At 38.8% G+C, this 15,861-nt stretch overlaps 3 protein-coding genes across 19 annotated transcripts in view; 2 read left to right on the top strand and 1 right to left on the bottom strand.

Moving 5' to 3' along the window:
• Positions 1 to 8,332, top strand: part of rnf220b (ring finger protein 220b) — a 33,387-nt gene extending 25,055 nt beyond the window's left edge. Inside the window, exons 6-16 of one of the 3 annotated variants that reach the window (XM_039810261.1) lie at positions 362 to 404; positions 710 to 799; positions 3,166 to 3,209; positions 3,653 to 3,737; positions 4,234 to 4,330; positions 4,751 to 4,810; positions 4,967 to 5,025; positions 5,120 to 5,204; positions 6,170 to 6,278; positions 7,394 to 7,468; positions 7,567 to 8,332. In XM_039810261.1, the coding sequence (XP_039666195.1) occupies positions 362 to 404; positions 710 to 799; positions 3,166 to 3,209; positions 3,653 to 3,737; positions 4,234 to 4,330; positions 4,751 to 4,810; positions 4,967 to 5,025; positions 5,120 to 5,204; positions 6,170 to 6,278; positions 7,394 to 7,468; positions 7,567 to 7,638 (819 nt within the window). In that variant the 3' untranslated portion in view covers positions 7,639 to 8,332. Of the gene's footprint in view, positions 1 to 361; positions 405 to 709; positions 800 to 3,165; positions 3,210 to 3,652; positions 3,738 to 4,233; positions 4,331 to 4,750; positions 4,811 to 4,963; positions 5,026 to 5,119; positions 5,205 to 6,169; positions 6,279 to 7,393; positions 7,469 to 7,566 lie in introns of all 3 variants that reach the window. The other 2 variants (XM_039810260.1, XM_039810263.1) reach the window with 2 other exon arrangements.
• A 795-nt stretch (positions 8,333 to 9,127) lies between these two features.
• On the top strand, positions 9,128 to 15,122 carry guk1b (guanylate kinase 1b). Of its 2 annotated transcripts, XM_039810725.1 has the most exons (9): positions 9,128 to 9,261; positions 10,484 to 10,599; positions 10,790 to 10,831; positions 11,173 to 11,298; positions 12,611 to 12,707; positions 13,539 to 13,677; positions 14,018 to 14,102; positions 14,184 to 14,269; positions 14,428 to 15,122. In XM_039810725.1, the coding sequence occupies exons 2-9, from the start codon at positions 10,488 to 10,490 to the stop codon at positions 14,458 to 14,460; spliced, it is 720 nt and encodes a 239-aa protein (XP_039666659.1). In that variant the 5' UTR covers positions 9,128 to 9,261; positions 10,484 to 10,487; the 3' UTR covers positions 14,461 to 15,122. The 2 variants fall into 2 exon arrangements, with proteins under 2 accessions (XP_039666659.1, XP_039666660.1); XM_039810726.1 differs by lacking the exon at positions 11,173 to 11,298.
• obscna (obscurin, cytoskeletal calmodulin and titin-interacting RhoGEF a) overlaps positions 15,120 to 15,861 on the bottom strand; it is a 47,643-nt gene continuing 46,901 nt past the window's right edge. For all 14 annotated transcript variants that reach the window (XM_039810711.1, XM_039810709.1, XM_039810716.1 and 11 more), the window contains one exon: positions 15,120 to 15,838. In XM_039810711.1, the coding sequence (XP_039666645.1) occupies positions 15,658 to 15,838 (181 nt within the window). In that variant the 3' untranslated portion in view covers positions 15,120 to 15,657. The remainder of the gene's footprint in view (positions 15,839 to 15,861) is intronic.

The raw sequence follows: 15,861 nt of genomic DNA, 5'->3' as shown, positions 1-15,861 counted from the left end.
GCTCAAAAACACAAGTTTGTTTTGAAGGCCTTTATAAACTGCACAACATATTACACCCTCAATTTAGAATAGAAACATTCCACACACAAAAAACATATAAAATTAAATAAATTATTAAGCGTAATAAGTTGAAGAGGAAAACGTACAAAGAAAGTCGGTTAAGCACTTGCTCTAAAAACACTTTTTAAAGCTGTTGAGTGTTATCCACGTCAAGCACAAGAAATGAAGACATCCAGTGTTTTAATATGTTACTGTCATCGACTGTGCTGCTGTTTATTTATTCTAGTAGAAATGTGAATGAAAGATATTATGTTGTGTAAAATATGAAACATTCTGATGTCCTCCTTTCTGATTGTTGCAGACATTTCTTCGTGTGCGGGCCAACAGACACACAAGACTAAATGGTATGTTGATGCACGCTCAGTACATTAGACTTTTCCAGGTCTGCTGTTTTAAATGGCTTTGAATAAAAAAGAAGTAAGGAGTTAAGAGATATATATATATATATATTTTTTTTTTTAACATTTTAGTTTACTATGTTCACACTGATGCCACCAGTTATGTGTTTCGTCCAACCCCCCCGTCCCCTCACCCCTCACCAGTCGGTCAGATATCACCCTTTTTCCCACACCATCTCACACCGGCCTAGCGCCCACACGAGCAGAGGAGCTATTAACCTTTCAACTTTGACCTCTTGATATGTTAACAGTCGATGACCTCTGCTGGTGCAGGTGCTACGTCAAATCTGCCCCATTACGCCCCCACAGCGCAGGAGCCCACCTAGACTGCACACAAGCTGGTAAGACACACAGAGAAATACTTTTTTTCACCATCACGTTTAACTAGAATGAGCAGCTGTTGAGTTTTGCTTCCAGTCTCTCTTAAAACTGATCTATGAAGAAAATGATTAATAAATGATTTAGAGGCATCACTTAAAACTGATACACCCTCTATTAAGGGTTCCCTGATTAGAAAGTGTTTTTTTTTTCTTGTCATGTTCTGCAGTCATTCAACCTTTGTAAAAGTGATATAACAGCGTCCCTGCACTGATACAGACATGTATACTTACAGATTAAAGCTGCAGCTGACACTACAGACATCTTACTACTGTTATTATTAACACTGAGATTCTCCAGCTCTTAGCTAACTCTTCAAACTGTCAGTGCTGTCGAGGTCTGTTAGCCTTTATTGGGCCTTATAACAGGACAGCATAATGAGCTTCTAAATACATGTCAGGAAGGAAAAAAGAGAAGGGAGGAGGAGGAGGAGGGGGGGGCTCCTCTGTTGATTAATTAACCTCTCTCTCTCTTTCCCTCTCTCTCCTCTCTCTGTTTGATGAGCTTTTCCTCATCTATGACCGTCTCTTTAACCCTCATTATGTCCGCTAGGATGGCGGCACTCGGGTCACGGCCACCAGCTCTCTGTGTGTCCCCCCCTTGGGGGGGCCACTGTCATCCAACGGGAATTAGAGGGCCCTAAAACTTAATGTCCCTTATGCAATCTGCAGTCAGTCAGGTCACAGTGGGAGAGGAGGTGCAGTTGGTGTTCTACCATGTTAACTTTTATATCAGAGAGGAGAGTGGGGGGAGGAGGGCGGCATGACAGGATGGGGATGGGAGGAACATTTTGCATCCATTGCAGTCGTTGGTTACGTAAATTCCTCAGGGTCTGTGTGTGAATGTTGTCGACTTATTATGTGATTGTGTTACAGGCTGATCCACATATAAACTATGTTGTTGCTGTCAGATGAGCTCAAGTATCGCATCATCAACACCACCCATTATGTTCCAGATGTGTTAATCTGAACTGGATGTTATTTAACACTACTCATAATAGAAATGTCGATATTGTTGCAACATGTTTTGAATACAAGACATAATGATCCTGAAACATTCATTGGTGTATGTTGTCAAAATGTGAAAATTAATAAAAACTTAAATTGCAAAAGTAAAGAAATGAGCTCAAACTCTAAAATGAAGATCACACTGTGGCATAGCATGAATTATGTTTTTCTGCCATTTTCTTTCTTTTTTTCTTCTGTTTGTCGCAATGAATTAAACACTTAGTGAAAGTAAAAAAAATGTTGGGGTGGTGAAGGGGCTGAACCTTATGTTTCAAGTCCCTATGTTTTCTTTGCTCTCTCCTCTTGACTTAAAAACAAAAACTGCAACACCATCCCTGCAACATGTCAAAATAATATTGCAGGGCTACAATAAATTGGTGCAACTTGTTCTTGTATCCGAATTTAAGCCTTACTATCTTAATGGAACTTCCAATGCACCACCAAAGTACACATTAATAAAACCCTTAAACAGAGACAGAACTTTCATGGCTCATTAAAGGTTATCTTTTTGATGTAAAAAAGTATAAAAGTATTACCTACACCACAAAGGAAGACTGTAAATATGTATACTTAGAAATGTATACATTTTGGATGAGGAAAAAAGAGCCTCCCTTGGTCTCGCCAAAAAAGCCAGACAACCTTCAGCCAAAAGAAAAGTTACAATACCCTCCCCCCTATATAGTACCTTAATTTTCTCTGTGGGACTTCTAACACAAACTACTGCCTTGCCTCCCTAATGTTTTTGTGGGGGCAATACACAGTTTGTATAAAATGTGAGAGTCATTAAGACACCAACTAAAGTAAGTATGTAAAAGTAAGTAAAATGTATTTATGTAGTGCTTTTCACAGATAAAAAAAAAAAAAATCATAAAGTGCTTTACATAAAACATACAATATGATACATATTAAAACAAAGTACAATTCAAATCACAAGGTAATACATAAAAAGAAAGAGCAGAGAGGTCATCCAAAGGCCTGTTTAAAAAAGTAGGTCTTCAACTGACAGCAGACGGTATTGGAGGAGGCCGACCCTTCCAGAGTCTCCGTGCTACGGACTCAAAAAAACAGTCCCCAAAGCTCCTAAACCAGGTGCAAATAACAGTCAGGAGATTGGACATATTGGACCAGGGGGCGTGCTGATAAATAGGGTTACAGTAGGTCAGCCACATCTGCAGGTGACTGACCGTGCAATGATCTGTATGTGAGAATGAGAATCTTAAACTGAATCCTATATTTGATGGGTGGAGAGAATTGAGTCACTGTAGCCTGCTTTTAAAGTATCTATCACCATCTCATCTCTATCTATTTATGTCTGTTCCCAGTCAGGATCGGAAAGCTGAAGAGGAGGAAACTAGAAGATGGACAGGTGTGTTCCCCAAGAAGACAGATAAAAATCTTTGTTTCTTTGACAATTTTATTGTAATCAGAGATGAGTATTTATATATACATATATATAAAACGTGTGGGGTTGAGAGATGGTCAGTGGTCCGATCCCCGTGACACTGTTGACTGCTTTTGTTCACGTAGCATCAGGATCACTGTCAGCTCGCTGTGTATCCATGTGAAAACACTGCCGGCATTGGTTCACAGCTATGAAAACACAGAAGCAGATACGTAGCTCGAGGCTACAGGAGGCATATGGACAAATTCATAGAGGCAGTGAAATTGTGTACTTTATGTTTATGTGTGCATTTGTGTGTGTGTGTGTGTGTGTGTGTGTGTGTGTGTGTGTGTGTGTGTGTGTGTGTGTGTGTGTGTGTGTGTGTGTGTGTGTGTGTGTGTGTGTGTGTGTGTGTGTGTGTGTTAAAGGAGGGTTCAGCGGACTTGGCGCCATTGCAGGACGCGTGGAATGAGAGAAGGATGCAGATGTCATCTAAAGTGGGAGGGTTTAAAGGTAAGCATGAATCTGTGTGTGTCTCATAAGTGTGTGTGTGTGTGTGTGTGTGTGTGTGTGTGTGTGTGTGTGTGTGTGTGTGTGTGTGTGTGTGTGTGTGTGTGTGTGTGTGTGCCATTGAGGTACCCATGTGTGCGATCTTGTTCAGTGGAGGGTGAATGATGTGACTGAGTGACAGTTGAAAAACCACTGAACTTTTCAGTCCAGATTACAGCGGAGCAGGATGCCTTGAAGGTTAGATTAAAGTAACGGTTCTTCTAACCCGAGGAGGAAGCTCTGACCTGCAGACTGGTCACACACCGACTGACCGAAACAAGTCACATAACGTTTTGTGATACCTAAATTTGCCTTATTGTATAGTATCATTTGTGACCTTAGAAATAAGAACAGCCCACTCTATCTCTCTCTCTACTTTGTCCTTTTACAGGGTTTTATACCACAGTTGTTTAAACCATCAAAACTTGTTGTAATTGTTCTTGTACAAATGTCTCCTCAGGTGCAGTGCAGGTGAGCACGACTACGAAGGAGTGTCGAGACAGCGATGCAGACCTGGACGTGGATGGAGATGATACTCTGGAGTACGGCAGAGCGCAGTATCCTTAAACACAGCAGTATATTTGAGTTTATAATCAAGTGAAAAGAATACAGTACAAAGCGAGTGGTGGATTTAAAATAAAGTAGATTCAATTTTTAAGATTCAATAGATTTTAATTAAGATAAAGTGTCTTACTTGTTGTCAGTGGTGGAAGAAGTACTCATAACTCATAATAATACAAAATAAGTTGTTATAAATTGAATTGATATAAATATATGCAAATTAACTAAAAACAATATTTCCCTCTGAATTGTATTGGGGTAGAAGTATAAAGAAGCTGAAAATTAAAATATTAAAGTAAAGTACAAGTCCCTCAGATATTTACATAAGTACAGTACTTGAGTAAATGTACTAGTTACCTTTCACCACTGCTTGTTGTCAGCCTTGTGTTGTTCTGTTTCCTGACCTTTGTTCTCAGATACACAGAGACAGATGTAATCCCCTGCTCAGGAGAAAGCTCCAAAGAGACAACAGTGAAGTATGTATACCACCTGATAGGGTCTCATTCACAGTGGATATTCATTAAGACATGAACATGATCATAGTCTACTGGTTATAATTTATTACGAGATATTTTTCTTTCAATCTTTTATGGTTTTTGGCTTTTAAATGTGTGTGTTTTTTTTTCCAGCAGTAGCAGTACGTTACCTGACTCCAGAGTAAGCCTAGAATTTTCCAAATGGTCAAATGATGGTGAGTTAAGTAAACTCTGAATAAGGAAAAATGGAAGAATTGTACAAGAACAGGATCTGAGGTTGATGCTTCTCTTATTTGTTTGTTCACTCAGGGAGTCCATCTACCAGCAGTGGAGAGAAAATGGACGGCAGCATAGCTGCTCTCCCTAAAACCGGCAAAAACTCTGAGATAGAAATGTAAGTTTGTCACTCAGAACAAACATGTTTCCCTGTACCAGAGATATCCTCTTCCCACTGCTTATAATCTGAAAAACATTTTCAATTTAAGTGATAAAACACTTCAGGTTGTGATTTACTGTTTTATTGAAAGAGTTACAAGGGTTCAGTGACTTATTGTTTTTAGACTTATCATTTACAGAAACAACAAAAACAACCAATGATGTTGTCTTTTTGTGTAATAAGTTTGATAAAGAAGTTTTTATGTTTGAAAACTCAGATGGTTTGGATTCCAGAACTGAAACTAAGTTAAAAATCAATTCAAAATCAATTCAAATCACGAGTCATACCGGTGAGAGTAAGGTAAGTTGGGTGTAGTAAATCCCAGGTGTAAAATCAGGTGTGAATCAGCCAATCAGAGCTGAGGTGATAGCATCCCTTATTGTAAAGTGTATTTTGGCGGCCCGGCTCTCTGTATCGTATCAGTTCAGACTACCTGCCCCTGCACCCACCAGCCTGATACACAATACTATATCAATGTGATGATATCATCAATCCAGGTCATAGCAGGCGACGCACGCGTGTACACACATTTCATCACACTTAATGCATTGCAGCCTGTCTGCCTCGCTGTACAGCATGTCTGCACATATAGTCTATCCTGTAATTGTGCATGCGTCTATGCATTTGTCTATCTCTGTGAGGACCCTGACACCCACCACACACACACACACACACACACACACACACACCCTCTGCCTATGATAAATGAGACAGCGAATGTAGGCAATGTGATTGCTGCTAAATTTCATGCTCAGTGTCCATGTTGGCCAGCGAATAATTTAATCTGTCTTCGATTTATAAATGACTTTCCAGTGTCTGCCTAACTCACGCACCCTCCCATCTCCCCTCCTGTTACCATCCATTCGTGTGTGTTTGTGTGTGTGTGTGTGTGTGTGTGTGTGTGTGTGTGTGTGCGCGCGCAGGCTCTCAGAGGATTCCACGCTGACAACTTTGGATGTACTTAAAGCTCGGATACGGGATTTGGAGAAACAGTTGTCTAAAGGAGACAGATTTAAATGCCTAATCTGCATGGTGAGTACGAAGGCAAATTAAATCAACAGAGCAGACACAGAATAGAGATAACAGCGCAGTCATGCAGAAACTGGTGATATTCCTGTTGAGACCTCTGTTTTTGCCAGTAGTCAATAATATCGGTCATGCTCTTTCAGTGGAACATACTGTAAAATGTGGTGATGATGATATTTTGATCCTATGATACAGATTTGTATGTATTATTTTTAAAGATACTGTATGTGAAACTTTAAGTAATACTATTCTAAAATCTCAGCTAAATTTGCTTTTTGACATGAAATTATAATGTATGTAAATTCTGTATTATGTTAATATAGATTGATATAGTGTAAACTGTAAATGCTCTAAAACGGATCAGATTTTGGTTTTGAAACTATTTGACTCTAGTGCTGAAATAATTAGTCAATGAATCACATAGTAGACCTACAGAAAATGAATAGACAATATTTTAACAATCAATTCATCATTTGAGTAAATTATGACAATTTTGCTTATTCCAGATTCTAAAATGTGAGAATTTGTTGCTTTTCTCTGCTGTATATCATCATTTTGGGCTGAACACAAGAAGCTATTCGAAGCTCCGGCTGTATTGCCGGCTTCTGAGAACTTGTGATGAATATTTTTCATAACTTTATTCACATTACATTAACAGATTAATCGAGAAAAAAGTTTTCCCCCTACCAGCACAGGAAGAGCCCTATGACTCCGTATGAACTTCATACAATTAAAGCATAGTTTAACATTTCTTTGAGAAAATCAAGCTGCTATGTCCAGGTCGACCTTTGATCAGATTCCTGTTCTCGTGAATAAACTAATATTGCTAAAGCCATACTTTTGTGTAGAAGGAGGAACATCAATGTCATTTTAAAGTGATGGACTTACCTTGCTCATTTTAATTTGAACTTATAAAGATTATTGCTAAAACAATATGTATTTTATCGTGTATTAAAACATGAACAGTATAGTGTAATAAATCACTAAACGTACCAGCTGGACCCTTCCTGTGGTTGAAAGGGCTTCTTTAAATGCTCTTATTGTAGTTTCACGTGGACATCTAGTGGCAGCTTTATGTACTGCATGTAAGGAATCTCATCACCTGTGTTTTCTCTCTGCAGGACATGTACACAACCCCTCTCACCTCCATCCAGTGCTGGCATGTTCACTGTGAGGAGTGTTGGCTTCGAACGCTGGTAAAACATCAGATTTGTGATGATTCACAAAAACATGAAAATTAAGTAAAATGATCAGAGTGTATTAATAAAGTACGTTCATTTCATCTTTTCTTTAGGGAGCAAAGAAGTTGTGTCCACAGTGCAACACCATCACCTCACCTGGAGACCTGAGGCGGGTCTACCTGTGACGCAGCCACTCACAAAATAAGGAGAGGAGCTTCTTCTGTTTTAACCAATCAGGGGTGGATTTGTGGGCAGCTGGCCTGTCATAGACTCCCACCCTTTTCCACCTCCTCACACCTTCCTGGTCCTACCTGTCAGTGTAATAACATTCACTAAACCCTGACAATTTGAAGAACAGCAAGTGTAACCTTTGACCTTCCTTACAGCCCTGTACAATATCCATTTTCCTGCTGCAACATCAAAACATCAACCAGATCAGAAGACACATATAAAACCAACTGAGAGCTCAGGCACTGAAAAACTGATAGAAAAGAAAATGCTTTGGGACAATATTTATCGATTTTGTAATATTTTTTGTGAGTAAAACAAATTAGTTGAATCACATGCAAAGCACATGTACATAGTTTTGTGTTTGGATCGGTATGTTTGGATGTGTGTGTATGTGTGTGTGTGTGTGTGTGTGTGTTGTGTGTGTGTGTGTGTGTGTGTGTGTATATGATTGTTGACTAGTAGAACAACCCGACTGTATTTACTCTACAGGGTTTGTCTTTGCTTGAATCATTTATTTGTTTAGCTCTTGTAGGTTGGAAACATTCTCACATTCAAGCTCATTTTGTCTTTGTCATTGATGTGTTTCTTTGTAAAGGCTCATTACATCTAATTTTATCAATGTTACTACAATAAAATGTGTGTCTAAAAGGTTGTTGTTTCACAATATATTTTATCTGCTGGGGTAATATGAGTGTCTGGATTAGCATCTTGTGTTGTTTAAGCCTCTCGACAGCCTTGTTAGGATGACTCTTATGGGGTGAACTCGCCCTTTAAGAAGTGGGTCGATGCAGGATTAGTCAGGCAGAGCCCATCACAGCTCATCTGGAGTCGAGGGACACTAAACCCTGCTGAGCTTTTACTGCGTGAGGAATAGACGCTGCAAGGTTCAATCACAGGGAAGGAAAACCCCACGAAAATCCTCAATTCATTATAGATAATAGCAGGATGATGTCATTTATTTTCCAGTTTTCAAAATGTAACTCCATTGTAGTGGGAAAAGTGTAAGAGCAGAGCATATGCTCCCCACATTGCCACCACTTTATCCTCCAACGTGCTCTAGTGGAGCTGCAGCTTCCAGGTTTGAATATGTGTAACTTTCTAAATGTGAACAGGGCGTTCCTAAAACTATCCTGGATAAATATAGGTAGAACAAATGCTTCATGATTCTAGATCAACTTTGTGTAGAAGAGTTATATTAGATTTTGACAACCATACAAGGAAATTCTGGTAAAAATTACAGTATATACTCGTTATCTAAAGTTTTTCCTTTCCAAGCAAAAATCCAAAATATGGTGCTTAAGTAACACATCTTTGGCAGAAACAAATTAACAAATAAATGCAAATAAAGCTTCTGCTGCAGCGTGCATGATCATTTGTTTATGGACACCTTCTACCTTGCCCACATGGTGAACTCAAGGTGTGACCTGTATGGACGGTTTGGGTAAAGCATGCACACGTGATTGGTCATTGAGCTGGAGGGAGGTGGTGGTAATTCAGACTGACAGTGAGCCTGGCTGAAGAATCATCTGCTATTGAACATTTCTACGACACAAACTGTACAGACCTGTGACGAAAAGGTAAGGTGGATTTTTTTTTAACTACACAATAAACTATTACTAATAATTACTAATGTGAGTTTAAACCTCAACTAAAACTAAAGGAAAACTGCATTTAAATTGTATTACAGCTAAAATTACAGCCTGTCATACTGCACATTTATAATATATATATATGTATATTATATATATATATATATATATATATATAATATATAATATAAATCGGTCTATGTAATATATATATATAGTCTGTGCATTAAGTGTTTGCTGCTTAGATATTTGAAATGCTATTCACCAGTGTGTGCATTTAATGTAATCTTGCATTAAGGTCAACACTTTGCAAAGGCTAAAATAGATGTTGCTTTAGATCTGTTAATAACTTTTTAACCAGCTTTTAAAAAAGGGGCAAACAATAAATGGTTTGTGATATTATTGATGTCTTTAACTGTTCTTATCCAGCCATGAATAATTCCTAATACCAACATGTTGAAGGGAGAGGTTGGAGTTTTTTTTGACTTACAGACTCTGACTGTATTATTAAGTTATTGTATTAGTGGGGATTTTACGTAAATAAATTGTTTCAGCAGCAACCCTGAAATATCATCCTCTCTTAGCGCAGCAGGTAACCAGGTCACCTGTCATGGACCCTCTGTGCCACCTAGCCCAGATCCAATTTATCCTGCTGGCTGACCTGTCATGACTTCATTAACAGGCACTCTTAACATTAACCTTGGGGCCTCCGGCTGTCTAACGAGTCAGCAATTAGGACATGGACGTGTTTAAATATTTCAATTAAGGGATTAGGAAGTAGAATTTCCAAGTGTCGTCTTTTATTAAGAAAGCACAATAATGTAAGAGCAAATGTTTGCTTTTAACCTGGTGTGTGCGTGTTGGGATGTTTTTTCCTGACGTTGTAGTGGTTAAAAGAAGCTCGGATCAAAGGATTAACTTTACTGCACCTTTGACATACAGTTGACAGGATAGTCGGTGAGCTTTACCAGCACTGCAAAGTAATGTATAAGAGGAGTTTAAAATACTTAATAGAAATGGTGTTTTAATGAAAAGGTCAAAAATCAATCATTTGAAACCATTTTCTGAATAAACTTTTCAAATGCCCTGTATCCTATTCTAGAAAAGAGAAAAGAAGAAAAGATTCAGCTGGCACAAACATTTTAATCTGCTCTTGGCACAAACAAACCTGAGCTCCCTCTGTCCCCGTCTGTCTGTCCGTCTGTCTCAGAACAATGTCAGGACCGAGGCCCGTGGTGCTGAGCGGCCCCTCCGGAGCAGGGAAGAGCACTCTGATGAAGAGGCTAATGAAGGATCACGAGGACGTCTTTGGATTCAGCGTGTCACGTACGTTTGAGTGCGCCAACTGGTTATTGGCTGCCGTCTCTACATCCTGTCTGAGGAGTCAGAATGTCGGCTTGATGGTCTTACTCTAAACCTTCCAATACATTTTTGTGTTGTATAAGTAAATCTTGAGACTGAAGTTTTTTACTTATTTCTGGATGGAGTTTAATGATGAAATCCTCTCCATGTACAGACACAACACGAAACCCTCGACCTGGAGAGGAAGATGGAAAAGGTACAGTAGTTCTGGCTAAAAACAAACTGGTTCTAGACACCTTTTGGTATCTGTTACAAGTGGGTGGTTGATGTTTTCAGCACCTCGGCTGATGTTTTCAGGACCTTCATAGGCTCTGTGACTCATTGTCTAGAAGCCCTGGACTTGGATTTGAATGTGTAGTACTGTCTTCCTCTTTGCTTTTTGTTTCTGTATCACATTTCCTCGCCTCCTCTACCTGCCTGCACACACACATTTCTTACTCCCAAGTGAACTGCACGAATGGTTTTCTCCCCCCTGTATAACTGCCTTGATATAAAGGGATAAACCTCTTTTTCTTGCCTTTGTTGCTTTCTTCATAGGGCTGAACACGCTCCCCATGCTTCTGGGGGCTACTTTACTGCCCGTAGCAGCCGTCTTCTCGTCTGAAGACTTAGAAAAGTCAGCCTCATTGTCGTGTGCAAACAAATCAGAAACCACAGATAAAGGTGACCTCGGTGTGATTCCCGATCACATTAAGTGATTAAGGCAGAGGGGTTACTTTCATCATCCTCACACCCTGCATTGGACTCGTAGGAACTAGTAACTTTGTGACAAACAAACAAGAGAGAAGAAAAACGTTTAATCATTTAAGTAATCAGGATCAGACAGTTTACACTTTGGAGTAAAAAGCTTTTGAAAATAGCCCCCTGTGATGCCTTGGTAGTGATTCCCATTTCCAGTCCCGTGAGGTTTTGTGTCCATAAAAACCTGTCCCATTTCCCACTGTGGCTGATGGAGCATTGATGATTTGCAACCAACCATTAGCATCCCAAGAGAAAGATTTCAGAATCTGAAAAGGATTTATTGCCAAGTAAGTAACACTTACAAGGAATTTGGGAATTTATAATGTGAATTTATCTTTGGACTAGATGGGATCCATCTGAGCTTTTTAAACACTGCTGTCACTTCCCTGTAATGTGTTAAAATACTTTGGAAAGGATAGCCAATCTTTTGTAAGATGCCGTTCGTGTTTTATTTGTACTGACAATATCAGACACTAAATAGATTATTATTGATCTAGAAAAAACAGTGGATTTTGCTCAATTTGGGCATAACTGAGCGTTTGATCTTGGGTAGAAATATGTATGTACTGCAGGTTTCCCTGTTTAAAATAATGTCTGCCTTGTTGCCAGGCTTATTATTGATTTGTTTACAGCACATCCACTTCCTGTTCTATCCAGCGTTTCCCTTCAGATTGTTACTTCAGTCTGAGCCGACTCTTCAGGTTCTAAGGCTAATGATTGTGTGCTATCGCAGTGTCCATGAGTGTTAGAAGTAGTAACGTGTTTGTTTCTAAAATTCTGCTGTTTTAGATCCCCAGAGGTTTTGATGTTATGAAGATTTAGGCCTATGGATCTGGTATGGACAATATAATTTGCTCTGTAACAGTTATACTAATAGAAGCATTACAAAAAAACATATTTCTCATCTTTGCATGCTTTATCATTAGATAATGATTGCATACTACATACACAGTCTCAAATCAAGCTCAGAGGAGAATATCATACACTTGAACACACACCATCAGCTAAGCAGAAATATTATCTAGTAAATTGTAAACAAATTTATCCTTTGTGCCTGGATTTTCTTTTCTTTTTTTGTGCCTGTGATGTTCCTGGTTATTGTGATGAAACTAGACTCACTTTAAACTGTAGTGAGCGTTCATTTGATTCGCATCACCTCTGTTCAGTCCTTTCTTTCTGCTGTGCAAGTTTTCATGGCAGATGCTAGATTCATTATTAATGTTGCATCTTACAGACTACCACTTCACAACAAAAGATGCCATGCAGGAGGGAATTGACAACGGAGAGTTCATTGAAAACGCTGAGTTTTCTGGCAACCTGTATGGAACAAGGTAAATATTTGCAGCTCTGCATGAATGCCACCATATTTTTCACCACGTAATCAGGAGCAACGTTAAAAACATCTATGATTTAGATGCATGATCCTTTTTGTACACATTTTATTTTCTTTGTTTAAAATTATTCATTTTTAGGACAAAAGTTGTCCCAGTTTCAATGACCATTTAAGGGGCAACGTCCCAGCAAACTAGCCTAGAAATCTTGACACACCCTAGCGGCAACAAATGTAATTTGCCAGGGTCTGGCTTGTCAGGCTACCAGCAAACCGCTCATCTGCAAAAAAGAACATAATCTGAATGCTTTCACTGTTTTCTATTGGTCTAAATGTTGTTTCAGAAGCAAATTCCACCCACAGGATAAAACTGACATATAAGCTGAGCTAATATGAGTGAAATACAATATAGTATCAGTGTCACTGATATTGGTTAAACTTCATTTAGTAGAAAGTAAGACTGTTGTTTTCTTATATTAGAGACTACCCTCTGGCTTGGCCACAGGTTTCAAGAGGATATAGTCTGGTGACAGATGGAGCTTTAACCTCCCCTCAGGTCAAAAAGAGCAACGCTGCAGCTCAGCAGCTCTTATGTGCCTTTTAATCTCTTCCTCTTATTCTGACACACTCCCTCTAGTACGACTCTTGGATCAATGCAGCGATCCTCTTAACCTTAGTTACTAGGTTTGACATGCACAAAATGACCCAATTACATTCTCAATACCTGGTTGGACATTATCAAGCCCATCCATGTTCAGATGTATAGTCCTGGTTGTTTGGAGCCTCTTGTTTTTTTATGGTTTTATGATGTAACAATGCATTCATTCTCTAGTAAAGCTGCCATAGAAGACGTGCAGGCCAAAAACCTAATCTGCATCTTAGATGTGGACATCCAGGGTGTGAAGAGGATTAAAGAAACTGATCTGAACCCCATCTACATCTCCATCCAGCCTCCCTCCATGGAGATCCTGGTAAATGTCCAATGTAGTATATTGCATTAATGTGATTGCAATATTTTTTATTTATTTAATTAACATACTGTGTTGTTGCTTGTGCAAAGTAGGCTGTCAAAGAGTGTCAAATATGCTCATACCGGCATTTAAATAAAATTATTTTGTTGCATACTTTGATTGCTATAATAAATGTATATACATTTCCTTTGAAAAACTCTAGTGAGACACAAATTGGTCTGAGAAAAATAAAAATAGAAAACAAATACAACTTTGGAAAATGTGTGAACTTCAGACATGACAGCTGTTTTGGAGCAGCTCTCAGTTGAAAGATAATGTCTTGTTTCATCGTCTTTCTCAGGAAAAACGTCTGAGGGACAGACAGACAGAAACAGAGGAGAGTTTACAAAAACGCCTGGAGGCAGCGCGCATCGATATGGAGCTCAGTAAGTTTCTCAGCAGTTCACTTCGGGCATGATGCTGAACAAAAAGACAACCATTGCAGCTGACCCAATTCTCTTCTGTAGGTAACGAGCCCGGAGTGTTTGATGTTGTTATCATCAATGATGACTTAGAGAGGGCTTATGAAGAGCTGAAAGATATCCTCAGTGACGTGAGTAAAATTATAAAATACCTTTTCGCTTACTTATGTGACAACTACTTTGCGACTATTGTCTGTCAGCTGTTGCATTTTATATTTATAACGCTCTGGATAAGAGCATCAGTTAAACGCACAAAAAGTGAAAAGTATCATCATCTCTCTTTGAGCAGGATATCCAAAAAGTTCAGGAGGCCAAATCATAGGAAGAAAACACTCTTTCTGCTGCTGGATAGAAGAACCAACACTTGAGACTCTGGCCTGAATAACTCCATCTTCACTGACTGCAAACCCATCTGAAAGAAACTTTCTTCTTGAGAAAAGTTTGTTTTTCTTTCACCCTCTATGTTATATGGTCGGAGGTTTGCTCACTTATGCTAAGATGGAAAAGAGGGACTCTGAATTGAAAGATGTTTTTTTCTTGACTAAGAGAATGGGGGTTTGTGTTAGATTTAGAAAAAGCAATGGGTTGATTTCTAGCAGTGAACATCCTAGCCCATACATCTCTGCCAGCTCGCTCAGACAACAGCCACATTCAGTGCTACATTTGGTCTATATAAGCCAAAGTGTGGAGTACACATCAGTACCACCAGTCAGCTACTCACAGCAAACTACTTACACCTTCATTTATTTGTTTTGTTGAATTCTAATACAGTATAAATAAAGTCACTCATAGTTAAGTATATGGCAATTATAACTAATATTATGTTACCGGTATTTAAATAGTTACTCACATGCTGCATATTATTTAATTGTTATGAAGGAAGTCCATGCGTCTGAGATAAAATCACTGCATGTATTACATCTAAAACATTTGCATGTGTGTTTGTGTACCAATGAGTCTGAATAAAGAATGTGAGGACAATGACTTGACCACTTTTGTGCTTTTTAATTAATCTTTCATTTATCAACTCATTCGGGTGGGTGACTAACCCAATATTTAACTATTATGAAGCATTCAAAAATCTAATTGATTTTCCATTTTTACATTATAACTTTAAGGCAAAATGTGTACATTTACAAGAAAACTGTTTGCACTTTAAGGCTAAACTCTGCCTGACACAGAGGGAAAACAACAGTTTCTTGTGTCACAAAATCTAAATTTTACAACTCATGCACTCTTAGACTAAACCTTATCCCTGATATGTTTCCATATAAACCAAAGCACAAACAATGCAGCACATTAACATATACAAGCTAATGGATAAATACACTTTGAAAATTCATTAAGACGCATTACAATTTTAAAATCAGAGGGTACTATAATGATTTTCATAATGTGGCCTGGCTCTAGCTAGTTAGAAATGAGCCACACAGGAAACTATCAGCTGAAATGAAATGTGTTATAGTTTCTAGGAAAAGCCACTAGTAAAAAAAAACAAAAAAAAAAACACAGTGTTGCCTTACTGGAAGAAGGGACCCTGAAGCTTGATGCGGACCTGGTCTCGTTTCTCCTCCTTCTGCTTGAGGTAATCTTTAAGCTTGTCTGTGGAGAAACACACTTTGGAAGGTCGGCCTTTGTGTGGGGCACGATGGGCACGCAGCCACGGGTTCTGGAGACACTCGGCTGCAGTGGGTCTCCCCCTGCAAAGTTTTAATCATATTAG

This window comes from Perca fluviatilis, chromosome 9 (genome assembly GCF_010015445.1).
Source record: "Perca fluviatilis chromosome 9, GENO_Pfluv_1.0, whole genome shotgun sequence".
In the NCBI taxonomy this organism is placed as follows: Eukaryota; Metazoa; Chordata; class Actinopteri; order Perciformes; family Percidae; genus Perca; species Perca fluviatilis.
This window is presented reverse-complemented; position numbering and strand designations above follow the sequence as displayed.